General features: G+C 39.9%; 2 protein-coding genes across 5 annotated transcripts in view; one reads left to right on the top strand and one right to left on the bottom strand.

Moving 5' to 3' along the window:
* IMMP1L (inner mitochondrial membrane peptidase subunit 1) overlaps positions 1–19,325 on the bottom strand; it is a 32,352-nt gene extending 13,027 nt beyond the window's left edge. For 2 of the 4 annotated variants that reach the window (XM_027663314.1, XM_027663315.1), the window contains exons 1-3: positions 5,421–5,562; positions 4,574–4,662; positions 3,896–4,022 (exon numbers count right to left, since the gene is read on the bottom strand). In XM_027663314.1, the coding sequence (XP_027519115.1) occupies positions 3,896–4,022; positions 4,574–4,662; positions 5,421–5,525 (321 nt within the window). In that variant the 5' untranslated portion in view covers positions 5,526–5,562. Of the gene's footprint in view, positions 1–3,895; positions 4,023–4,573; positions 4,663–5,420; positions 5,563–7,194; positions 7,262–19,273 lie in introns of those variants that run through there. The other 2 variants (XR_003530890.1, XR_003530889.1) reach the window with 2 other exon arrangements.
* Positions 19,326–19,446: 121 nt separating this feature from the next.
* ELP4 (elongator acetyltransferase complex subunit 4) overlaps positions 19,447–26,371 on the top strand; it is a 141,647-nt gene continuing 134,722 nt past the window's right edge. The window contains exons 1-2 of the mRNA XM_027663359.1: positions 19,447–19,600; positions 24,595–24,630. Coding sequence (XP_027519160.1) covers positions 19,447–19,600; positions 24,595–24,630 — 190 coding nt within the window. The remainder of the gene's footprint in view (positions 19,601–24,594; positions 24,631–26,371) is intronic.

Below are 26,371 nucleotides of genomic sequence, written 5' to 3'. Positions count from 1 at the left end.
ACCAGCACAGGGTTGCTGAGATATGGATTTGTATGGCAGCTTTTTATCACCAGGACTTGCAAAAGGCAGTTCCTTATTTACAGACTCCGGCTCTATTAAGTGACATTATTAGGGACTACTTTTGTTTAAGTGACACAAAGGCTCAGCATATTGGTGGTTTATGACACACAAGCTGTTTTAATCTGATGGCTTCCCCCTCACTTTTTCAGCTTGTAAATAGGAGCTGCAGCACAAGAACATATGGCACTGAAGAAATTAAAGCTAAAGCAAATGGCATTAAAACAAATTCAAATATAACAATAGGATACTCCATCTGAAATATAAACCTGGATCTGTATTAAGACTTCTCAAAACAGGAAATAGAAGGCCAAATATGAAAAATAACCTTTCAGCTGTTGGTTTTGGGGGTTTTTTTAAGACCATTTCAGGGGGTTCTTGTATTGATTTCCTTATTAATCCTTATTATTTAGTTCTTATGGTTAAATTAATAAATCAGTGAAGATATTTTGTAATAATTGAAACTAGTTCTGAATACCACATTCCTAAAAATGAGTTGTTTACCTTTTTAACTTTTGGGTTCATTGCTTCTGATACAGTAAAAATACATTAGGCATCCTTAAATGTTTATTACAGCAAATACACTTGCCTCTATTTATAAATGTTTATAAAAACCAAAAGAGCCCAGCAAAGCTGCCAGCCTAATGCTCACAGTCCAAACCACATATCAACAAAAAGGACAAGTACATTTTCCTAACTTTGTAATACTATAGCAGCTTATTCAGGAAAGTAATTTCATTATACTTTTCACATAAACAGAAAGATTTCCCCTATTATTATTCTACAGCCAAACTGCAACCTCTAGCATATGAAGCATCATGTACCATGAAGAGTCCAAAGAAAAGACATTTCTTATGTACTTAAATTGTAATTTAAGCACATGGTTAATTTATACCAATCAGTTTTATATGTGGGATTAGTTCCATCATCTTGTAATCCAACAACTCTGTCCAAGACAGCTTTTTGGTACAGCTTTACACTTAGTGCACTCTGACAAAAATAACAGCTTCAGTTAAGTATAGCAGCAAAAGTATTTTTTCTACCACTGTAAAGACTTTCACATCATTGCCACTGCTATACTGCATTTCTACTCAACTGAAATACCACTTTTCAGAACAACTTATTCAACTTATGTATGGTTTTTTTGTTTGTCTCATTTTTATTATAGCCTGGAAGGTTGGTTTGTTGTGTTAGGTTGGTGGGTTTTTTTCTTTAATCTACAGGTTGTTTGCAGCAAAAAAGTATCTCATCCGTGTAATTTTACAGAGAGTAAGTTGTAAACAGTTCTCTGCTCTTGTATCTATATTACATTTATCACATACAAGACATGCTGAGAAGTAAATCCATGAATGAACCAGGATTGGATGTAGATCTGATTTTGGCATCCTCTTAGGCTTCAAAATAAGAATTGTGCATGACAGTGCTTCTAAGCACAAGCATCCCTAACTTAAAATCTGTAAAACATGCCAACACTAATGCTGACAGTACAAAGCACAATTCCTGCTATCATGACTATAAGGATTCTCCTTTCAGGGAGGCAAGAGAAGCAGCTGCTTAGAGGTAATTTCACCCTCAGCTGCATTTACATCATACTGCCATTATTCTGCCATCTCCAGTAACTGGCTAACTCATAAAACCTAACCAGCAGCAAAAAACCCAAAACCTAACCAAACACCAGCACAGAACGAGGCAGAGGCTTGAGCTGCCTAAGTTGGTAATATTTCTGGCACCTGATGCTTCATATTTACTGTAATAAGTCTGCAAACATGACAGTAACTATTCACTACCACTCCCCAAAATGGGAGACAAGTAGTCAAGGAAAGCTGAGCAGTTCACAGTAATAAAAACAAGGAATCCTCTGACCTTAAACACTTTGGAGTCACAGCATTCACACCCCACTCGGGAGATTTCTCATTTGAAAAAAAAAGCAGTTAGTAGCCAAATATGAACAACAAAACTCACAATACTTCCTAGGCTTTCCTCACCTCAGGAGTGCTTGCAGTGTTACCTTTCCCTGGCAGACAGACCCCCCCAGGCAGCACTCTTGGCCATTTGGAATCTTAGCTGAGGCCTCTCCTCAGTTCAGGCAATCTTTTTTTCAAAAACCCAACTCAGGCAAGTATCAACAAAACAAACAGCCAGCTCTCTGTGCATCTGCTGCTACTACTGCTTTGAGGAATTTTGTGTTTGAATTCAAAGTGCACAGCACAGTGATTCACTGAAATAAGGAATGTGATTAGGTAATTGCCTAAACATGGACACGTATCATTTCCCCCTCCCCATCAAGAACAATTAGTGAATAATTCAGCCTCAGCTATGAACATAAAGTGCAGATATCTATGTTGAGAATATGCTCTTCTGTAAAGGAACCATGTCCTGAACAGATGGAAAGATCTACCTTTTCAACCACTAAACACAGGAGGAAAACAGATACGCAGCAACAACGAAAGCATTTCCATTTAGATCCTTTCTCCCCCTAGATACAATTTATGATGTAAGAATTACAAAAGCTCTGTTGTATTTCCATACATTAGCCTGGATGAAAACAGGAAATGGACTCTGCATTCCCCATCCACTCCTTCTCCCTACATGATGGCTTAAAACTGGAGACAAGGAATCTTGCACCTCGGGCAGAAATTGTTCTGCTGGGTATTCATTTGGTTACTTCAGGGTTTCCAGAAAAGCTGACATCCTTGTTAAGAACCAATCTTTCCTGAACTTCCTTTTCAAGACTAAGACAAGTGAGGAACAAGATGCTCAGAGAAACTCAGTTTGTGTCTTCTGTCAGTGTACACAGAATCCAGGTTTCCATTTTAGGTTGGTGTGCTCTGGGAAATTCCAATTTCATGGCAATGACTAGTTCCATCAGAGCCAGAGAATTTCTTCAGCTTGGTAAGAAAGGTGGGTTGGTGTCTGGGGGTTTTTGTAGATTTTTACTTGGTTGAACAGTTAACACAATTTGATCTATGGAGAAACTAAATGTTCTGTCCTCCCCTTCTGATCATGAGGATGAACTGGATGAAAGGGCAACACAATATCTTTCTTTTAAGAGTCAGAACACCTGTGAACATCTGCTGGCTCCACAAGGTGCTGAACAGAGGTAACGGTCAAACACGCTTTGGGGACAAGAAAAACCCTTTTTAAAGGGATCCCATTTGTCTGTGATCATGATTCCTGAGAATTTTTCTAATGACAGCCTAAAAAGAAGTTGCTGAAAACATTTCTGTCACAGATCTTTCCAAGCTTCTGTGAAGTATATCTGCAGAAGGACAAGTGAGCATTAAGGTTATTTTCCCCTTCTCATTTCATCTTGTTACCTGGCTTTTTGGACAAGTTGGGAAAGTTACTGCTTTTCCAACCATAGTCAGGAAAATTAAAATATTATTACATTGAAATATTGAAATATAGAGACATACACTAAAGTGTAATTTTGAAAAAATCTCAAAGCTACTGCAGAGGCAAATATTCACTTCTTAGCATTTAAAATACATGAACAGTTTTGCCTGAAGAACAAGCCTTGGAGTCTGCCACCTGTACTGCCCTTTATGCAGAGAATTTCAGAGCATTCTTCCAGGGAAGAAGACCTAAGCAAAGGGCAGAGCAAAAATATTATCTGCCCACACTTCCTACAGAGACAAAAGGCACTGAGAAAGACAGCCTGCCATACACAGAGTTTAAAATTACAACATTTTACTGTACATATAAAAGAAGAAATAATAATTTATGAATGTCGTAATTTATGATTTATGATGATACTCAAATATTGCAAATCCTTTACAGACTAGCAGGCCTACTTAAGTAATCATTAATTTACAAAGCAAGAAACTCTAATACTTACATAGCTGTGACTCTTAAGGAAATCTGAAGGGTTGCTTGTGCAGACTTTATCCCCTTCCAAGCCAATTACTCTTTTACAGATATTTGATTTGGGGTCATTTGGGCTTTTCACAATTACAATATCTCCTCTGAGATGAAAAAACAGAAACAAACAGAAGAACTCTAAGCACAAACTGTTTGGCTGAGTACAAGAGTATCAAGGGGTATACACCAAAAATATCCAAACAGATATGTTCCCTTCTGTTTAAAATTCTTGTCTACAATTTTGGTTTCTTCGGTTTTACTCAGGGTGTCGTTTTACACAGAGTTCTTTGTGTTATTTAGATCATTTATGAAATATTTAAGACTACAACCTAAGGACAGTAATACCTAGAGCTTGCTTTTCAAGTGAGACAAAAATGCTTAGAGGAGAAGTTACAGTCACACAATAGAATTGCCTTGGTGGGGGGAAAAAGGGATTTTCTCCATTTTTTGGACAAAGCTGTAAAAGTGACGTAGATTTTATCCTAAATTCTGACAAGTTGTTTGATGGGCTGTATGTGCTGATAACTTTAACCCTCCATCAAACACAAGGCAAAGTTACAATTTAGAAGCAGAAAAATATAGGAAAAATAAAGGACAGATGGAATGTGGTTACTGGCAAGCTCTGGCCAAGGGGATGGAAAATCCAGGAGCGTACTTTCGGATGCAATAAAAGTGGCGGCTCAGGTTCTCCGAAAACACAACATCAGAATTTTGAATGGTTGGTTCCATTGAAGGTCCAGAACACTGAAAATTAAAAAGAAATGAGAAAAAAAAAATTACTAATTCAAATTATTTTTATCTGAAATACTTTAATATTTAATTTATTTGCTAATACGTTAGAAAAGATAATGTAGAGAACAACTAAAAATTGAGATCCTCCAAGGGACACGATACATTTAAAAGCTGAGTACAGCCCCCAGAGCACCTCTAACTGTGTTACAGCTCCAGATTTGCTTGGGGTTGGTCCTGAACTGTGCTGGGTGCTATGGGTCCCTAGGGACTCTAAGAAATTATGAGGAGCAGCACTCGAAGCTCTGCCACGTTACCCCTTTCTTCAGCCTCTGTAAAACAGAATCATCACAGAAGCTGCAAGAGCAGCTCACAGCCACACTCCCACATGGCCAGCAGGAGTATCTGCTGGAAAAGAAAGGGAAGGAGCATAAAACACCCAGAAATTTGGCCAGAGCTGGAAACAAGAGCATTTCCTATTGGTGACTGCAGTCTTTCTCACAGGATGTACTCTCTGCAAAATGATTAATGATAGTTTCCCGTTTCCTTCAGTGATGTCTCAAGCAATAAGGCATCAAAAAATATGAATGCCCTAAGTAGAAATAACTTTCATAAAGGTTGGACCTGCCCCCCAAAAAATAGGCATTTACTAATCATGCTCTGAAAATGGTTCCAAAAGGATCGATAAATTTGAAATACTGACGCGATCACATAGGGCAATTTCAGTATTACAGTTTCATCTTCTTTAAAATGTCAGGAAAATGAAAAGTTACCACAACAATTCCTCCAAGGTACTCAAAGGCACAGTGTGCTATGCAGCCATACTGCACAGTGTAACCCAGAAACCGGCAGGTTTTCCCTAGGACATCGCGGAGCATCCTACAGCGTTCCCGTCGTCGTTCCGCTGGCTCCGGCCTGCAGGGAAAGAGAAGAACGTCACTCATCTGGGAACAAGCCATCTGACATTTACAAACCTATCTTATGCATCTAACATAAGTATTAAAAAAAAGCAGGGTGATAAAACTAGCAGATAATCAGATATATGTGAAGGGATGAACACAGCTGAAACTCAAAAGCCATCGCGAAGTTTTTCATTTACCACGCAGACCCCTCTCACCAGCTTGTCACATTCAGCTGAGCACACTGTCACTCAGAGGCAGTTATTTTATTTAATAACACCTGATGGAGTTGTTTTAATCATGTGAAGACAGGGAAACTTGGATTGCTGTTTTCCCTAAAGCACCAGCATTAAAAACTTAACGGCAAAATAAAGCAGCACCGAACCATCTGAAGCGATTCAAACAACTGAAATCACATTCACAGAAAAGTGGAGCAATCAAACAGTCAACAAAAACTTTAAAAGCAACCTGGTGACCAAGCAAATGAAAAAAGGCTTGAAGAACTAGACAAAATAAGAAAAAGGGAGTCCTGAATGGCTTGCCTAAGTAAGGGTATCACAGGAAAAGTTGGGATATCTGATAGTTCTGGAGTTCTGGAGGTGAAGCAGAGCTTTCCTTTGACTACATTACCAAAACAGTTGCATATAAAAATAAGGCATTAGCTCTTTTTGTTCTTAGCTATGGTACCATGGCATAAGTTCTGCAGCACATTAGACTGCAAATATCTTCTGACCCCCTCCCTCAAACATTCAAGTCCAACTCTGATTAGGAGATCCTATTCCTGCAATGCTAATTTAATTAAAATGTTTCCTTAGCCCAAACTGTTAGGACAGTTACATATATGTATCTTAAGGAAGTAGAAAACAGATATACTGAAGCAATTGAAGCAAGTTTTACATTCTGCAAGAAACATGCCCCCCTAAACTCAGTATTGCCTTACCATGAATGAAAACCACTGCAAGATTTCCCTGATTTACTGAGTCAATAGTTTGCTAAGCCAATAGAGTATGTTAAAAAGCAAAAAAGAAAGAGAAAAATGCTGTGTTTGTACAATATGCTCCATTTAATAATGAAGTAAAGACATCCCCTTCTACATTTCGTGATGTTTCACTAATTAAAGACAGCAATTTAACAGTGCACAGCTTTATTTGCACAACTCTACTAAAAACATGTTACAGGTGAGAAAAGGAAGGCTGAGTGACAGCAGATGAATTTGAGTTGCACGAGAAGTGTGAATTTATGACCACAACTATGCTTTGAGAGAAGCCCATCATCAATACTTCTCAACAGCACCTGCTAGAAAGGCAGCCTCACACTGCTGCTCAGTTCAGACAGAAAAATACTGCACAACCAGCCTGTAGTTTTACTCCATGCTACTCAGAAACCTTATACTCATATATTAAGACAGTACAGAGTTCAGGCACCTGTGGATGTCACAGGTAAACATGAATTGTATAAACCAAGCACTGCAATGCCCAGAGTGTGCAGATCAAATTGTGACAAATGAGCAGTGACCACACTCATCCAGAGAACATGTAACTACAATATTTTCCTTGTGAAACTACAAATAACTGCTACACATCTCAAAAAATGAGTTTCCGACTGATTCCTTCTAGATTTTGGATGACACAAACTTCTGGATAGTTCCCTTGAACACATGTGTTTCTCTGGGATGTCTCTGAGCAGCTCTGCATGAGGAGCCATAGATTTATAAGCTGCTCAAGGAAACACAGGGTTCACAGTGAGCTTTGCCTACTGCGAGAGCTGTCCTGGTAAAAAACCAACAGCAAGGATAGAACGTGAGTGAAGAGCTCTCGAATTTTGTTCCCATTCCTCTTAAAATAAATTCTTAACTCCTGAGACATGGAGTTCACCAGTCTCAGTTTGTAAATGTGCTACAAAGGATTTTTTTTTTTTAAATGTTCAGGCTTATCAGATTTCATAATAATGAAAAAAATTCTTAGCTTTTGTTTACCACTCAAGAAAGTTAATTTCAAATTGAGGCACATATATATACACACAGATTATACACAGTCTGACCCTAACAAGGTAACTTCAGAGGATGGGAGGGTGTTTTTAATGTGAAGGTTCATCTTTAGACATCATTCCACAGAATAACTACAATCCTGAAAGCTTCCCTGTCGTTTTAAGTAACGACTTCAAGTCAATAAGTGAATGTTGCAGGAAGAGCAAGCCTAGTAAAAAAAAAAAAAACCACACCAGAAAAAACTAGTTTATTAAAAAAAACCCATACAAAAAAATTATCTTAAGCATCAGCAAAATATAATTGTTTCCTCTGCAAACTTTGTATCAGTACCTTTTGAAAACAATACCATGCTGTTGATCACAAGAGGGTAAACAGCTGAACGTTTTTCCACATCACAGTTTTAACACAAAGTGCCATCAGCAGGCAACTCCACCTGATCGAGCATGAGACCATTAAGCACAATAAAACAAATTATTTAAGTCACAGGCCCCTCGAAAACTTAATGGATCAGCTGGATAAACATCCTTATCACAGAACTAGTGGCCTAAAACCTACTGTAATTACTTCCAGGTACTACCTACTATCGTATAGCAGGTAGCTGAAAAATTTGTACTGGAATAGACACTGGTTTTATGCTGAACATAGACACTGATTAAAAAAGGTTACATCCATATTTATCACAGAGGACACAATCTGGTTATTTTAGAAGAACAGTATAGTTTATCCCCCGCAGCAAATAAAATGCAAAATGTAATTACTATTATCTTCTGTTCCCTTCTCCTTCCATAGCCTGTGCTTTCATCATTTGATTTTTTTGTTTGTTTGTTTGTTTATAAAATTAATCACAGCTAGCAGGGCAGAAATCACTTTGAGCCTCATGAATGACATCCAAGAGATGGGAAAGGATTAGTTCTCAGTCGCTGCCAGTTACAGCGCCAGGTGGCTTTTTCTGCAGTGAAGGTGTTACCGATAATCCCATTACATTGGTACTAAATCTTGCAGACATCAAAATTATCACCAAGGTTCCTTTTTATCCCATCCTTTCCAAATGACTGGAAGTCGCTTCACCTGAAAGAAGTCAAATCCACATGCAGCTGCTGTTTTAGCAGCCAGCGGACTCCCTGAGAATGCCAATCGTGATCCAATTTCGCCGTGCTGGTGGCCCCCTATTCCCTGTCCAATAATACATCTGTTAAAAAATCCTACAGCTACAAATCAAGTTTAATCCTACCAGGGACCTCATGTTGGTCTTGTCTTCCAAAAAGGCAGCAGGTTTTGCCGTCTATCTCTGCTAGTGTCTGGGGAATACTCTTTAAATCCCAGCTCTACTTAGAAGAATAAGCTAAGGATCACAAAACATGACCTCAAAAACCCTGATATGACTATATTCTGACCCAGAGGCATTCATTCTAGGTGAAGATTAGAACTTTGCATAATAAGATTACACAGCAAGTGAATGATATCAAGGGACTATCCATATGCAGCCGCCTGGTTTTCTATAGACAGCCTGTGCTCTGCAATATGCAGTGCAGACGAAACAGAGCTTGGGCTTTCTAGCTGAAATAAAATAGATTCACATAAATTAGTTGGCCATTTCCAGATTCCTAAATCCCCTATTACATCTTTTATTGACAGCTCCTGTGAGGATAGCACAAATGGTATTCTCTTTGTACTCTCTGCTTCTGTAACACCCGCACTCCGAGGGAAATGCACGTAGGTTGTCCAGAAATTACCATCTTGTTTGCTGTAATCTTGGATTACAATTAACTGTGTACATAATAAAATTAGGAAATCAATGAGCAGATTTATCATTTCCAGAAAACCAATGGCATTGCATAAGGCAGTTTAACATATGGTGCCAAATTTTTAAACACAGGAAAATCGAAGTTGCAGGCACTGGAAGTGGAATTAAACAAATTACTGGACTTGACACTAAATGGATTTTTCACTTTCATAAAAAATTGCCAGTCACATTTGCTTTATGTAACACTTCCCATTTCTGGAATTTCACTGAATATTTAGTGACAGTTGATCAGTTTTTCCTTAGGTAACAAACTCTCTTCCTAACATTCTCCACTTCTTACCAGACACCTTTCTCTCCACAAGGCAATCCCATAACTTGCACCATCTCTTTCCCACTGAGTTACCCTGAGATTATCACTTTTAAAAAAATGCAAAAACCCAAACCAAAGAAAAAAACTGCACCCTGACTAGGCCTTTCAAATATTTATGTTTGAGCTGTTGTTTATATTAAACTGTTAGTTTTAAACTTCTGCATGAAATTAATGCTCTATGTGCTAGAATAGACAAGGGTGTGTATCTTGTTTATCAGGATTCTTCCCATATCAGACACATAATAAATACAATATTCTAATTACAATCTGAGGATTCCAAATATCTAAGGCAAAAAAAAAGGAATAATTTTCAGAAGGTCTTTCCATGCTGGAGATCAGACAGAACTTGCTTTGTATTTCCAGCTGTTGCTTTACTCTAGAAGAAACACTGGATTAAGTCTGGCAAATCTGCAAAAGCTGATATTCTGGAAGAGTTTATTTTTACACATTATCTCTCCTAGGCACTGACAGTTTGTCTCCAACAAGTGCTCCTCCATCTACTGATCTCAAGCTGACAAGGAGTTCAATCCTGTAAACACAAATTCCCATAACACAGTTCTCTGGTGTTAAATAACTAGACACTGCCTACGTAAGAACAAGCAATTTTTCAAAGCAGATCTCAAGCAGTTCTCACTGGTTCTATTCACCTTGGGGAAGCAACTCCTAACAATCCCACAACCTGTACAAAACACTGTGTTAATGGCCAGATGCATTCCAGGGCTTCTCTCTTCCTCTGGAGCTCCACACACCCATCTTTGCTGAACAACAAATCCAGAGAGCTGAGCCGAGGCGTGGTCATCCGTGGGCAGGTCTGAGCCTCTCAGGGATGCTCAAATACTCACTTTACAGTTTTCTGCAACCATGTCAAAGTTAGGACAAACACCAAAGGTTTGACAGACATCACAGTCACCCTCCTGGTAACTGAGAAAATATCCCATGCCTATGTCACAAGGGTCAAATAACTCTATTCTGAGCCACACACGTTCATCTGAAATTTCAATATTTTCAATTTCTTGAGACACAGACATGCAGACTTTGAAAATTCATTCAGTGTAATAAGACAAGGAACTACAAGTCCAGTGTTCACATTAGGCACATCTACAGCCCTTTAGAACCTGAAGTTGCCCTTGGCTCACACGTCCTTCCAGTGCTGACACACCTTGAAGAAACATGAAGGTAATTTTGAATTCAGAACAGTGAATAAAAAAAGGGGTAACTCCCCTATGCACCGACAAGTAAAAAGGCTGTTTACTTAAAATATTTTATCATCACAAAGATGATTGTTCACTGGTAAAAAAAACACCAAACCCAACAGAAACACCAGAACCAGAAAACCAAAACCCCTCCACATCAAACTAGCAGCCTCTTTCAGGACACCATCAGCAGGGCTGTTCAGAAAGAAACACAACTGTCTCAACCTTATCCCCAGTGCTGGTCTCAGACAGAATGTGGTCACTGAAGAGGACTCCACAGTGGTTTATGAACACAGAAGTCACACAGTATGGGATCTTAAACAGTAAATCAAACCTGACAGATAATTAAACTATAATCAAACCATTAAATATTTGAGAAATACAAAAGCAGAAAACAAGAGTAGTTTGAGCACTGTCAGAAAATGAAACAGTAATGAAGAATCCTTCTGTGTGCTCATCAATACTTCCCAGCTATGAGCATCACCTTCTAATGAAATACCTTATGCACATTCTGCATTAATAAACGTGTTAAAAAACGGGAGAAAGGCAACACAGTCAGACAAAAGTGTGCTCAGTATTTACATTTTCAAGTTACCTGAACAGAAGAAAAATGCAAATCAAGTGCCTGTCACTACTATTATTCTACAAAAATTTTGACGGCTTTCCCAGAGTGCTTTTTAGTTACAAAGTTCTAAATACACACATACACATGGATTCAAGCACTTTTTTTCAGAGCAGAATTGTATTTCATGGGAGTTTATGCAGTAAAAATAAACTGTAATCATGACTTTTTCTCATTGCTTAGTAAAATTTTATTAGTTATTTCTGAGCTGGTTCAAAACACAAGTTCTGTAGGGTCTTCTCCACTTACAAGACACAAGTATAAAAAAAGTTCCAAACATCAATAGATGAGTGCAATGATATTCAGTCTAAGTTAATCCCCAGACATCCAAATCCATGAATAAAAATTCATCAGTTTTAAATACACTGAGCCTATTAAGCAAGAACAAAAGCATATGCACAAAAGAGCTTTTAATATATTTCAAAGCCCACAAGAGCCGTGGTCTCATTAAAATTATAAATTACACAAACATGGAATAAAGATTCAAACTGCAGTGCAGCTAAGCAGATTACAGCAAACCCCGCGTTCCATATGATAACACACCACGGCCCTCCCAGATGGGGGCTTGGAACAAAAAGGCCATCACTGCAGCTAGGGAAAACCTCCTTGTGATCTCTGCTTTCTGTTCAGCAGATGACAGCCAAATAATATGTTGATTATTCTGTTTGTGCTGCTAAGCTTGTAAGGTGGAATAAAAGCGATATGATCTGCTGTGAACTCCCATGCTAATGTGTCGCCCCACTCATAAATAATATACGGAATTTATTCCGAGTCTATCTTTTTATCTGAGTTCCAGGTTTTAAATGCATGAACTAAAACAGAAAGCCAGCATAAACTATTATTTAATTTGATGGTTTAAAGTAAAAGATACAGCTGACACAACAATAAGTGAGAGAACTGACTACTCAGTGAATCGAATAAGTAGAGGTGCCTTTCTCCAGTTATATGCTGAGGTGCAGAGAACCTGCAAGGCACTGAGAACACTCCAGCCCCACAGACTGCACTGTCACTGACCCCAAACACATCACCAAGCAGGGCCTTTATGGCTTATTTTACCACAGACAACCACCCCAAATTCAAATTTCAAATGAGGACACAAGTACTTGTAAAACAGAAAACCGGTACAGAAACAACCACTGTATAACTTCACTAAAATTGTATCTCCCTGAACTGCCTTCTTAAAAAGTATTTAAGTTTTTAGTAAGTGATCAGATGTTATTTCATCTGAATTTACTAACTTGGGTTTGTTCCAAAAGCACAGAATTTGGCTTGCCCTGCCTTCCATAATACACTGCTTTTCTAAAAGGAAAATCAGTGACTGGTCACACGGCTCCTTGCACAGATATTTCGTGCATGCTGAGAAGACCGACGATCTTCCCACAATTTAATGTTGGTGATTTTCAGGTTTTTCACGTCAGAAACGCCAGAAGTTCTATTAAAAAAATCACTGTGGCTTGGCAACAGCATGAGAACAACAAGATCCAAACACACACTTCACACTTCTTGCACCAATGGAAGCACAGCTGACAGAGAGAAAAGGTGCAAAGATGAGGCTCCGAGACTGTGCAACAGTTTTCTCAGAAATATAAAAAGGAAGGTAAAAAAAAAAACTCAGTTACCTTTCTTCCTTTGCTAGGGACACAGTCACAGCTCTGAATCACAGAAATAATGAAAACATGGCTACTGAAGACATACACATGTTCTAATAAGGCTTAAGACTAAAAATTCAGTGAATTATTCCCCCACTGCAATGAAATAACACATAAATACTATTTTCACACAGAACCAAGACAGGACCTTGAAACAATCAGTGAATCTGACACCACAACCTCAGATGTGTCCATTTACAGCACAGGATTGTAAGTTATTCTGCAGTCACCAGTTACAGTATTGTCAGTTTTAGGACAATTTAGGATATTTAAGTTTCTCTCAATCTGTTTCAGCTTCTAGAACTTTAAATGCTGATTTGTTTTTATTCCTCTTACCTACGTAATCTCAGACAAAATGCAAACTTGGGGGGAAAAAACTGGTAGCAGCCATGAAACTCAAGCATTTCTATAACCAAGTCTTTCCTTATGTTCTTAGGAATTCATCTAATAAAAAGGTTTCAACAATAAAAGAAACTTGCAGCTAAGCTCACAGCACTAATAATATCTGAGGTAGCAAAAGCTAACTCTAGTCAACACTAAAGTAGTTACTGAGTAGCAGGCTCAGTATAGGAGGGTTAAGAAGCTGAATGCACTGAGATAAAGAATAATGACAGTTGGCTAAAATACAGCCTGGCTACAAAAAAACCCAGATATTCAGTGTTTTCTGCCCTTTTTTCTCTTTTTTTCATCACAATATTATTCCAAATTTGGAACAATATGACTTTCCTTAAGTAGCCAGTAGTGAATCTGGCTTTAGAGTGAGTTTTATTAGATTGCTGGCCTATGTTCTACCCAACTTTATAATTCCCACTGAAAAACTTAAATTTTAATTCTTGAACTATTTAAAGGCCAAAATGACCCTTTTCTTCATCTACCTCTCAATGACCTGTTTGCCATTCATTGTCCTATCTTCTGAAGCAAGGCTTTGGTCTCTGTGCTCAGACCAGGCAGAGTTCCACAGCTCTACAGGATTATTTACTGCAGCACCTCCTGGTTCATCCCCCACTCTGTGGATGGTCACACTGTCATGGAACTAGGGGAAGCCCACTGGATAGGTCTGAATGTCCCAAAGACCCTGCAGGACTTTGTCCTCAGTGAAACCTGAGGGTTGTGCACAGTTTTGAAGCCACTGGCCAATATCCCTACTTGGGAAAGCCAGAACTAGCATCATCCTGGCCTGGCTCAGGAATTCATCCCTATCCCCAGGGATATCCCTATCCCCAGGGATATCCAGCTCTTTCTAACACACATAATGCAGTCCAATCCAACCACTGCTCCTCTGCATGTCTCTATCAGACTAAAGACTGAGTGGTTCCTAAACCCAAGATGGGCAAGAAAAGGGGGAAAACTGCTTGTTAGAGGATCCAACACTACCTGAAGTTACATTGGTAGTAGCTGAATAATCAAGCTAGCATTCCTGTCTGGAATACCTATGGAAGCCACAACAATGACCAGAATACTTGCCCAGTACACTGGAAGCCTGAGGTTCCACGTTTGTGGGTCTCACCAAGGATGATAAACACAAGGAAAACAATCTCTATGAAATACAGCCCTAATCTGGGTGATGCTTAATGAAACAGTACATTACACTTACAGTTCATGTTCAAGATTACTGTTCTGCAGGTTTCAGTAACATTATACTGCACAATTTCACAATCTGAAGCTACAGAAACATTACATAACTTCTTAAATGATTTACTGTCTTCAGCACTTACTACTTTAACTCATGTCTCCTAATTTACTTCTATTGTAAAGGAGCTGTCTAAATTTGACACAGGTTTAAATTTTTTTTTGCTGTTGTTCAGCATAACCCCCAAGGATGCATTTGGTAACATCCAGAGGCTTTCTGAATAAAATCAAATCACATTTTATATAATATCATACAACTGGTAAGTCTTAAACCTTCCCACTAATCCTTTTTTTTTTTTCCACAGACTGACTGGATAAGTAGTCTTTAAGCTTTTTCATACTGAAAAAAAACCCAGGTCTTTTGGTGTCAGAGCTTCCAGGATTAAACATTCTTTCCAGTTGTTGGCTCATGGCCTGAAGATCCTGCACTTTCAAACTTATCCCACTCTGGCTAGTTCAAAGATCAGGAAAATGAAGCCATCTTCTTTGCAGCCATAATCCACGCCCCATGCTGTTCGATACTTAAGAACATCTCAAAAGCAAACTACCTTGTTTCAGCCCCCAGCAGGAGCTCAGCAGGGCACTGGATCACATGACTGCAAACCCAGCCTAGTCAGGTGACTCAAGGGCTAATCTGATTTGGTGACTATAAAACTTTAATCAGTACAGTCTAATACCGTCACATTCCAGAAGCGATGAGAGGAGCAGCTCGGCGAGGTAACAGCAAACACTAATAAGATTATGAATCAGAACTGCCATAGGATGTGGTTTTTTAGTTCTCTATCCCATACACAAACCCAACAGAAAAACATTACTGAGAACTGCTCAGGCAGATAGGTTTTGAAATAAAACGGGCTGATGTGATTTATTCCAAAACCAGCAGCGTTTTGTTCATTGCCACAGAAGGACAAGAGCACGCGCTGAATCTTGTAAGGCACAGTTAAAATCCAACAAAACCATCCCTCTGACATCAAAGACAATAAAATACATACATCAGTAACACCATCTGGTTGGGAAACACACAGCACTGGTGGCAATAACTGCAGGTCCCACGAGTTTCCAAGGGCGACCCACGTGGGCTGCACGTGGAGAACAGAGCGAGGCCATGACAGGAGTGTTCCCTCTTTCCAACCAAAAATATCTGAAGCAACTCCAAGTGCTGCTGTTTTGGGGACTTTCACCAACTCTGTAGGTTACAGTTTTTGAAGAGAAATGTCAAACATACCTGCAGATCAAATTCCAAGCATACCCTTTTCCCAGATGTTCCGATTTCTCTCTCACTCACAATTGTATTCCCTCTGGTTTTTTTTTCCCTTAGGGAATTTTCACCCAAAATCCTCTTAATCCATTTTAGAGTCTGCATTTTGCACAGGCAAGCAGCTGAATTGGATCAGCAAGTTTACAAGAACATGAAAACAGAGCTTGACTTTTTCATAGCCCAGTCAGGATTTGCAGCTAAAATTGACATCAAGGTGTTGTACACGACATGTGAGCTGCGAGAAAGAGAATTTGATTATTCCACACTTTAAGACTGAAATGTTTAAATCTCTCTGACAAGGAGTAACTTGCTAAGACATTTCCTGATCATTTGAAACAGCCTCCATGTTCCTTAGTTTCTCTGCATTTCCATCCCATCCCTAGGGCAGGAATAGCAGGACTTCTTTACCCACTAATGTGCATTTCAGGATAAGGGAGTTTTTTTATAGAGTAATGTCCTGTGCTTTTGCTTTCTGCCAGACAGCAGATCCTAAAGGGATCTTCTGCAATGGCTGGAAAGTCACCTTTTGGAAACTGGACATGTGGATATAAGCAAACTTTTAGTATCATTCAGAGAGAGTGAACAGGCTATTATTATTCCTGAAAAGGAAACACCACTGACTTAAAAATACTTAAATTAACTTCATAAAATTAGTTTCTTCTCTATTTGTCTGAAAAGAAATACAGGCAAAGTCAGATGTGGTAAGCAGTGTTTTTATAAGCAAATATTCAGTTGTAAAGCTTTATTGTAATAAACTGTTAAAATTAAAAAAAAAATATTCGAAAAATAGCTTATTTCCACCTGCTTCCTAAATCAGTAGGACTTGAACTGTATCCATCATGTTAAAACAGAGGAAAAAATGAATATCACAAAGAGAACAACTGCCACATTTTAAACATTCAGCTCTGATACTGAAAAAACTGCTTCTACTTCAGCATAATTTTTGTAATATGTGAAACATACTGTTACAAGTTACAATGTAACTATATTTTAGAAGGAGGTCAAGTGACAAAATTTGTAACAAAAAATACCACTTTGTTGGAAAATACATGAAATTCTGAAATATCTCCAAGGCTCACAGTCAGCAAGAGCTGGAAGGTCCATCCCCACTATGTGTCTACTCCCTTTTCCATAAAGCATCAACTCAGCAGGATGACATAAAATTAAACTATTAAGAAGGCAAATCCATAGTTCCAAGTCAGATTAGTGACCTGAATCAGCTCAAGAAACAACCTGAGAAGCACCAGGGTTTGCTGGAGTGGAAATAGAGGAGGAAAAGGAGGTGAGGCTTCCTCTTTTTGCAACAGTGACCTACTACATCAGCCCCTGAATGACTGAGATTTCCAGGAAACCTGCAGTTTCTTCAAGAAACACTAAACCCGGTAGAAGCAGCTCCCATTTGCAAAATACTTTCATTATGTGGGCTCCAATATGAAGGAGAAAAGAAAAGAAAAAAAAGGAGACAATTATTTTGCCTCCAGCTTTAATTGCCCTGCAGGAAAATGAGGGAAAAAAAGGAAAAAAAAAAAAAGTTTATAAACTACATGTCAGTCAAGCAGCAATGAGAAATGGAAGAACCAAAGAGAGGGCTCAGCCCTGGGTGTATGTTTACACCTATGCTGTAAAGTTAATACAACTTAGAGCAGTGTATTTTATTTAAGGAACAAGCAAGGAAATGCTTTGTGTCGCTGAAGTGACAAAAGGAAATTGTACTGCTTGGAATGGGGAAAAAAACCATCCCTGAGACTGAGTGCATGTGGTCAGCCATTTGATTCCCTCTCAGACAGGTGAGCAGTGGCTTGGCAAAGACATCCCCAGGGGGTTACAACCTTCTGTAACAAAGCTCTCCAACAGATGTACTGCAGGTTTTAAGTGTTACACGCATCTCCAAGCACTCACACCTGAAATATTTAGGTACTTGGACTCCAGAATGACAGTACAGTAAGAAATGGAAGAGTTAATTTGATGTTTTAGAAGGGGAGAACTCTCTGCAAGTTTAAACCTCCTAATTCAATTAACGCAGAATTTACACCCCAGGATCCCACTAAAGGATTCTTGAACCCTTTTAAAAGAACTGTGAATTATGCTTTAGGCCTTTATTTTGTCAGGCTTTCCTATTCCAGATATTCACAACCCATTAGTCATTTATTCCAAAAGTGTAATTTAATAGGTATATTTATTTCTTGCCACGTTTTCAAACGTGCCCTTTGCTTTTCTCCCCTAAGGGCAGATACTTCTTACACTGAACTGTTAAAGACATTAAGACAAAACATTAAGACAACCAATACTCATGGCAAGAAATTTTAAACTGATCACTGCTTAACATGCAAAGAACTTGGCCAGCAGCACAAGGAATGCCATTTCACTAGGAAAACATAACACTAAAGCTTCCTGCTCCTGAATTTGAATTGGATATGAAGGAAAAACTCTGAGGTTCAGGACTGCCCACCTATTTGCTGCCCTTTCAAGCTGCTAATATTTAACATGAGGGTTTCTTTTTTTTCTCCTTATTAATAAAAACAGAGAGTTTCAAGAACCACAGGTGTTCAAAAACGTGGCTTATAATGGCAGCAAAAACCGTTCACTGAAATTAAAGTGTGAGGGTGAAAAGAATTATAACATCAGAACTCCATTTTTATATTCTGCTGTGCGCAAATGTCTTCAAGCAGCTTGGGACACATCTGAACCACCAAGAGATGAAAAAGAAATATAAAATACTTGTGACAGTGGCTATCCTTTACGTTGACAGGGATTTCTCTTAAATTCAGAGCGCGACAACATAAAGCGTTCACTGACAAAGTAAAACACAAACTTTAATGTCTTTAACTTTTTCTACCACAGGTCTTGGTGCAGGACCACCACACCGATGCGAGATCTCGCTCCCCAGTTACGGTATTAAACCACACGTTTATTTACGTGTCCGCGGCTGTTTACGAACGGGACGGGGACTCCGAGCATACTCACATTTTACTTTACACGCAATAAGGTAAACACACGTTTTACAAGCAGTTTTTCCTCCCAGGCTCTTTGCGACGGGGCCGATGCCGACAGGGTGTGAGCCAGTCCCCTCACACCGCTGCGCTCCCAGCCCTGCGGACACCCCCGGGAGAAGGGGGGAGCCCTCCGCAGCACCCGCACCGCACCCCCTGAGCCGGTCCCAGCCCCAGGCAGCCCAAACCTCCCGCTCCCCCAGCCCCGGGCAGCCCAAACCTCCCGCTCCCCCAGCCCCGGGCAGCCCAAACCTCCCGCTCCCCCAGCCCCAAACCCACTCTCACCTCCCCGCTCGCCGCCGGGCGCCTCAGCCCTTACCCGCCCCTCCCGCCCCCCCACCTGCCAACACCGCGGGCTCCCATTGGGTGTCTGTTCCGGGAGCCGCGCTCCCATTGGCGCAGAGCGCAGGGCCGGGCCCTCCCGGCGTGCCCGGCCGCTGCCGCTGCCCGCACCCAACATGGCGGCGGCCGGCGGGGCGCGGGGCCGCACCAGCTTCCAGCGCCGGGCCGGGGCCGGAGCCCGCTCGGCCGCCCTGCCGGGCACCCGGCCCGCGCTGCGACACGGGCAGCTGCTGCTCTCCAGCGGGCTGCCCTCCCTCGACTGTGTGCTAGGTTGGTGGGAGCCGGACCGGGACCAGGCGCTGCCCCCCCTCCCTCCCTCCCCCGTGCCGGGCCCTGCCCGCCCTGCGCCCCCCGTGACCCCGCGGCGGCTCCCGCAAGGCTTCTCCCTCCTCCCCGCAGCTCCCGGGACTAGGGGGAAGGGCGGGGGGAAGGAGGAAGGGGCAAGGCAGGGTCCGCTTCCCTGGCAGGAGGAGCGGGTTGCCGTGCCCTGCCATCGCCCCGGGCAGTCGCGGAGCCCAGCCCTGCCCCGTGGAGCCCCGGGGCAGCGCGTCCCTGTCGCGTTCCCCGGGCACTGTCACACAAGGGCGCCGAAGGGCTCGGTTTTGAAAGCCGCGTCCGGCTTCATTAACGCGTGGTGTAGTTCTGGTTCTCCGGCGTGGCACTGGTCGGGATGTGTCGGACGGGGTTTTCTGTCACAGCGGCGTCACTGAAATGCCCCGTTTCGAGGGGCATTTCGGTGTGAGGCTGTGCTGTCTGTGCCTCTGCCTTTGCCTGCTCGCAGTGTCAAGAGGGACCCGTGGACTGATCTGTAGTGGCTATTGCTGTGTTATCATCTGTGGCATGAACTGGCACCTTTATGGGATTGGGAACTAATTAATTTCACTGTTTTATCTGTATGCACTAGGGCTGTGTGATCCCTTTACTAACTGCTCACTAAATGCATCTTTAGTGTACATCAATGCATGTCAACTACTTTTAGCTAGTTTAGGTACTTTAGCTTTGTTCATTCATCCTTGGAGCACATGGAATATAGGAATATATCGCTTTTTTGTTTCTAAGGATATTCTGCATAAGTAATGATAAATATAAAAGTTGTATCTATTTTATAAAGTACTTTTTACAGCCTGTGTATCATTTGTTTGTTTGTGCATGTCTGCACTTTCATCAGGGATTAGTATCATTGTGGAGAAGGCTCTTCCTCCTTTAAGAGAGAAGTATTTCATTGAGTATAACTTGTGAAACCCTTTAATTGCATAAATAGAAGATTTGCTTTGAAAATTCCAGTTCTTCTTCATGTTCCCTTTTATAAACAGTGGATTTTTGCACAGTGTGGCTCAGAAGATGTGGACAGCTCCCATGGTGGCAGCCTCCTAAATTTCCAGGCACTTGCACACACAGTTACTGGTTTGTCATGGAAACAGAGGACACTTGCAATGAACCCAGGCTCCCTTCTGAAGTACATTTTCCTTGTCTTTTAAATATTTAGTAATTCTCTGACCTTGCTTATTTTTGTACTTAAATATCAAGGAAGTTTTTCAACCCTAGGAATAGCAACTTGTGAAAATACTTTTAAGATAGTTTTTGGGTTCTGGCATCTTTGAAAAGCTGTAAAACTCTATATTCCTGTGTAAACCTTTGGTAAGCTCCTAGCCCTTGAATCACTGATTTCTGAGGGCTGAGTGGGTAGGCCAGGAAAGACTTGTGCCAAACATGGTGACTATAAAAAAAGTTTCCGTTGGTTCCAGGGATTAGGCATTTTTGGAGACAGACCATCTGTACAGAATCACTGATTTTGAAGACTGGGGAAGGACCTCAAGAATTCACTTTCTGCAGCCTTAAAGGAGGCTCAGCACCAAATTCCAAGTCGTTTGCTCAGGGCTTTGTCCAGCTGAGTCTTGAAAATCTGCAATGGCAGAGATTTCACAGCAGCTCTGGACAACCCGATCCAATGCTTACTTATTTTTGTAGGGAGTTTTCTTCTTCCTTATATCCACTGGGAACTTTTCCTGCTTCAGTTTATGCCTGTTTTTTGTTGCCCTCCTTCAGTTAAGAGCTCAGCTGTCTGCTCAGCAGCTTCTCTTAGGTACCATCCCACAGCCTTCAGGTCTTCCTCTCTTCTCCAGGTTAAACAAGCCCAATTCCTTCAGCCCCTTCTCTTAGGTCATTTGCCCCATCTTGGTTCACCTCCACTGGACTCATTTCAGTTTATCTTTGCTTCTCACTTCACTTTATCTTTACTTCTTTCTTGTACTTTATCTTTACTTCTCACTTCAGCTTATTTATACTTTTTTCTTGTACTGAGTGTCTCAAAACTGGACCTTGTATTCCAGATGTGATCTAATGAGTAAAGGGGATAATCACATCCTTTGACCAACTGACTGAGCACACTGTGCTGGTGGAAGTGCTGTGCTTGGTCTCCTTCTTGTCCTTTCTCTGTGTGTGTATGTGTGTGGAAATGCTTCATAAACGTGTTGCAGAATGCTGTTTATGTGTTTCTTAAAGAGTGCTCTTACTTTCCTTCTTTTGTCTTGCTCCCTAGCAGTTAAATAATTGCACAAAATATTTAATTTTTATTTTTACCAGGGACAGGGGACAATCCTTCTTCTTTGGTACAAATTCCCAGTGGAAATTACTATGAACTCTCTTAGTCTATGTTTCATAGACATGTTTTTTGACAGTCAGCAGGCAGTCTTCTAAATCTCTGGCTTTGGGCTTGAATTTAAGTTTGCCTGGTTCAGAATCTGTAACCCAGATACATGAAGATACAGCTTAGGAGTAAGTGTGAGTAAAGGAAAGCATGGTGTTATCAGACACAGGTGTTATGAGGAACTTCTGAAGAGAGGAAGAGGCAGAGGATAAAAGGAGGAATTTCTTTTACTCTACAGCTAGAGGCTGATTGTTACATTATTGTTGGTCACTCTTCTTAAGCAATGCATTTCCTTTGGAAAAAAAGTGTTGGATGAGTGCTGGATTTCAAATGCCATCTTATCATTAGGGCACTGCATTTTCAGGCTTTATAGTCAAGTTTACTTCCAAGGTTTTGCTTTCAAGACCATATATGCCTGATTTGTGCCAAAGCAGTTCTCTGTAATGAGCTGCAACTATTGTATAATATAATAATCACATGCCTTGTATGGAGTGTTTTGTTTCAAGCTGCTTGAAAAAAAAGGTCAGGAGCATGCTTTGAAAACAATCGGGGCATTTGTCAACTTGCAAAGTTTGTTGTGTTTCTGTCCATAGGATCCTAAATCTCTTTGCTGTAAGTGGCAATGTGGAAAGTTACAGGTCTTGCTTAGTTTGTTTATGTGTGCTACTGCCTTAGATACTGGCAAAAAAAAAGTAAAGTAGCAAAATTAGAAAGAATAACAAGTTCACAGCAGCTTTCTTGGGAAACTCAAAGATTTTACCTCTTCCTTTTTCACTCTGTCAGCATTCCTGCTATTTTTTCCTGTCACCTGTTTTTTGCTTAATTTACTATTATTGTTACTAATTATGGTATTAATATGTAACCATTGTAACTGCAATAGTTTTACATCCCATCTAATAGAACACACTTGGGCAAACTCTTCACTGCACCTCATAATGTAAAGCCAGTCCTCTGACCTGAGCTGGCCTCCAGCAACCAGGGTGTGTGCACATATGTTACAGCTCTGGCTTGTGGAACGAAACAGTACCATTGATGATCTGAAAATACAGCCTGTGAGAATTTTGACTGCACTGTCATAGTGTTTGACAAACAAATTCTCTCTTGTGCAAGCGATTTAAGAGCAGAAGAGACACTGCTTCTATTGTGGCTACAAGTGAACTGTTTATGGCTGAGGTTTTTATGTCCTTATTGCTGTGAGGTAATACATTACTTATGGCTGCTTTGATCATATTTTCTACGTCAAGCTGTAAATATTTGAGGCATTTGTACGTCTTGACTTGGGAGCATAGCTTGAAAAATCTGCAACAGTGAAATTAGTGTGTGACTAAACACTGTCACTGCGATGTGCTGCTCAAATCGTGGTGCAGGATGACAAAGTGATCTCGTTGTGGTTTTAATTCAGGTGTGATATTATGCAACAATTTATTCAGCCTGTGGGAAAGAACTTTGCTTTTTCTCTTCCTTCTGGGTATTTCAAGTGCTACAGATATTTGTAGTCCCACCAGCAGAGCTATAAAGATTAAGAAGATGGTCCAACTCTCACTGGAATCAATTTTAAGTGAAGTTTAATGAACTCTTATAAATTTATAGAGTGAATGATCCTGTTCACTAGAGTCCATCTATGCACTAGAATGCATCTGTGCAGGCCAGAGTTAACTTCTGGAGCTTTGGATGTTGTGCCAATGTGATTCACTTTGCTCCTAACTTTTAAATCAGTATGTAGTTGCAGGTGACATACTGCAATTCCCTTCATGCAAAACACTTCAGTAGGCTGGTTACATATGGCCATCTGAACACTTCCAGGAATTTTTAACTTTCTTGTCACAGTCATATAATTGTTAAATTAAATAGCCTGATGTCAGGTAATTCCACTATTGTAATTCTTGGAATTCAGATTATAATCCAGTTTACTCTTCACCTAAAATAAAATCTGAATTCTTCTTTCACTGCCTTTGTAAAGGAATTTGTAGGATTGTTGTTATGTCCCAGACATGCTATGAAAGACTTTACTAGCATCTTTTTTTTCGGATGTGTGTTAGATGTGTATGATCTGTCAGTCCAGGTTTTGGGTGAAATCCTGCCTGTCTCACTGCCACGTCTGCTTTCAGTAACAAGATAAAAAGCAGTGGAACCAGGATTTTGCCTCAAAGCCTTGGGTGGGAATTTTCTAGCTTCTTAGTATGTCACTTTGCTTACATCCTTCTTGGTACAAAGGAATATCCCTTGATAGTGATTAATCTGAATTTAATTTGTAGCATGTTTACTCACTTGAGTCATCCAAGTAGAAATCTGCTGGCTCAGACCACACATCACTACTGTGGTACTTGAGTGTAGTTCTGCAGAGCTCTGCAGGATCTTTTTACCACAATGATGATAGTACAGTATATTGTGAAAGTAATTGTAATGTGCAGTATATAATTACATGTGATGTATAATTATTTCATAATAGAGAATTGTAGTAAGTATTGCAAAGGTAATTAAAATGTTGTTCACTTTTATATTTTTAAATTCCCCGTTATCACCTTTCTTTGACTTATAAACTAAGAAAAGTTAATTGTTCTCTAACATAGTATTAAAATGAAGTCTTACTTTATTCTTCATTTTGTTTTGTTTCCAGGTGGAGGCGTAGCTGTTGGAACCCTTCTTCTTATTGGTTAGTATAGAATATATATTAATGCATTCATTAAATAGCCTGTCTTTTCACTGTTTTTTGAAGTCAGACTTTAAGATAAAGTGTAACTCTCAGGTCCATTCACTTTGTGTAGCCTTCAGAGTGGACTGTTGTCTGTTTCAAGAATTATTCAAGAATTACTGGAGGTAAATCAAAACCTTAATTTTAGACACACAAAGAATACCACAGAATTCTGTTTGAAGGGATGGTGTTCAGCACATTCCAGGACTTCCGAGCAAAATATTCAAATTTCTAAACTATTTGATTTCCTCTAAGATTCAGACTGTTTATGATCACTAAGGGTTGGGGGTTTTTTTCTAAGTTTGTCTGTCTGAGGAAGATATTTAATACAGCATCTTTTAATCTTTTGGTTGCCAGAATCAGCTGAAAGATGATGGAAGGCTTTCTGTGAGGATGTGGATGAGGCACACTGAGGTGATTTAATAAGTGACAGCAGAGTTCCCTTTGGAGACCAAATTGCAGCTGTGTGGGACCACAGCTCCAATGCAGCTCCATTGCCCAGCTTTCCGTAATAATTCCTTTTAAATGTTTATCAGATTAATGGTTCTTATGAGAAACTTTCAAGCTTGTTACTTGCCCTGTAGCAAAAAGAACTGATACTACAGGGAGAAAAAAAAAAGAAGAGTTATTAGAGAAATACATGTACTTATGTGGAAAACATCTGCATCTGTAATCTTGTTCACATCTTGAGTAGTGTAACGAATTTAATACTACCTTTTCATATCAAGTTGCTGGAACAAAAAATTAGGATCCTAGGGACTACAGGTCTAACTTTTAGTTTTCCAGTTACTGCAATATCTCTGAACTGTTGGGAGTTCACACAACTAAAAAGTTGTGTGATTGTTTTCTCCCACTGAATAAGATGGAAAGTACCTCAATTTCCTTATTTGTAGGACTGACAAAAACCTATCCCATTGGAAAACTACCTGAGATACAAGAAGCAATGTCTGAGTGCCTACATATTAAATTCCCCAAATCCTCCATTAAATACTTAAAATTTAATTATTATTTCAAGTTAAAACATGGATGACAGGAAGAAAGCCACCAATAGGTATGAAATTGTAGGTAAAGTCATGTAGATAAAAACAAAAAAGATGTTTTTACACTTAAAAAGGCCAATTTCTTGCAGGTTGGAAGTGCAGTAAAGCATCATTTTGGCTAACAGGTTGTTAAGAATCAGTGTAAAATTGTAAAATTGGAGTTTAGGGACAAAATCTGAAAAACTGTGCTCCAGAGTAAGAAAAAAAGTAGCAAAAAATCATCAAGTTTAATAAAGATTTTTCTTTGCTACTTCAATAGTTATGAGAAGCCCAAAGGAGGCCTGAGTAGTTACTCAATGAAGCAGAAAAACTGGTCAACACTGACACTGGAAAAGGCAAATAATCTTTCCCATTGTATCCTTCTCAGTGTTCCAGAGTAGGCTTTTTATTTCCAAGAAATTTAGTCTCCTGATCACTTGGAAGTATTTCTGGTAATGTTGTTTAGAATTCCTTGGCGTGGAATTTATGCAGTGGCAAAACCATCATGTGTCCAGTGATAGGCACCAGTAGACAAGCAGCTCTTCAGTGTGTGTACTCTTTAGCCTTAAGACAGATTTACTCAGTAATTTTCACTTATTTTCTGAAAGGGATGAAAACATTGTGGTCCCAATATTTCGTATGTGTTTAGTTTTGCTGTGGAATGACAACCAGCACCTGGGAGA

Source organism: Corapipo altera, unplaced genomic scaffold (assembly GCF_003945725.1).
Source record: "Corapipo altera isolate COAL_440 unplaced genomic scaffold, ASM394572v1 100, whole genome shotgun sequence".
In the NCBI taxonomy this organism is placed as follows: Eukaryota; Metazoa; Chordata; class Aves; order Passeriformes; family Pipridae; genus Corapipo; species Corapipo altera.
The sequence above is the reverse complement of the archived record's forward strand: the minus strand, read 5'-3'. Positions and strand labels throughout refer to the sequence as shown.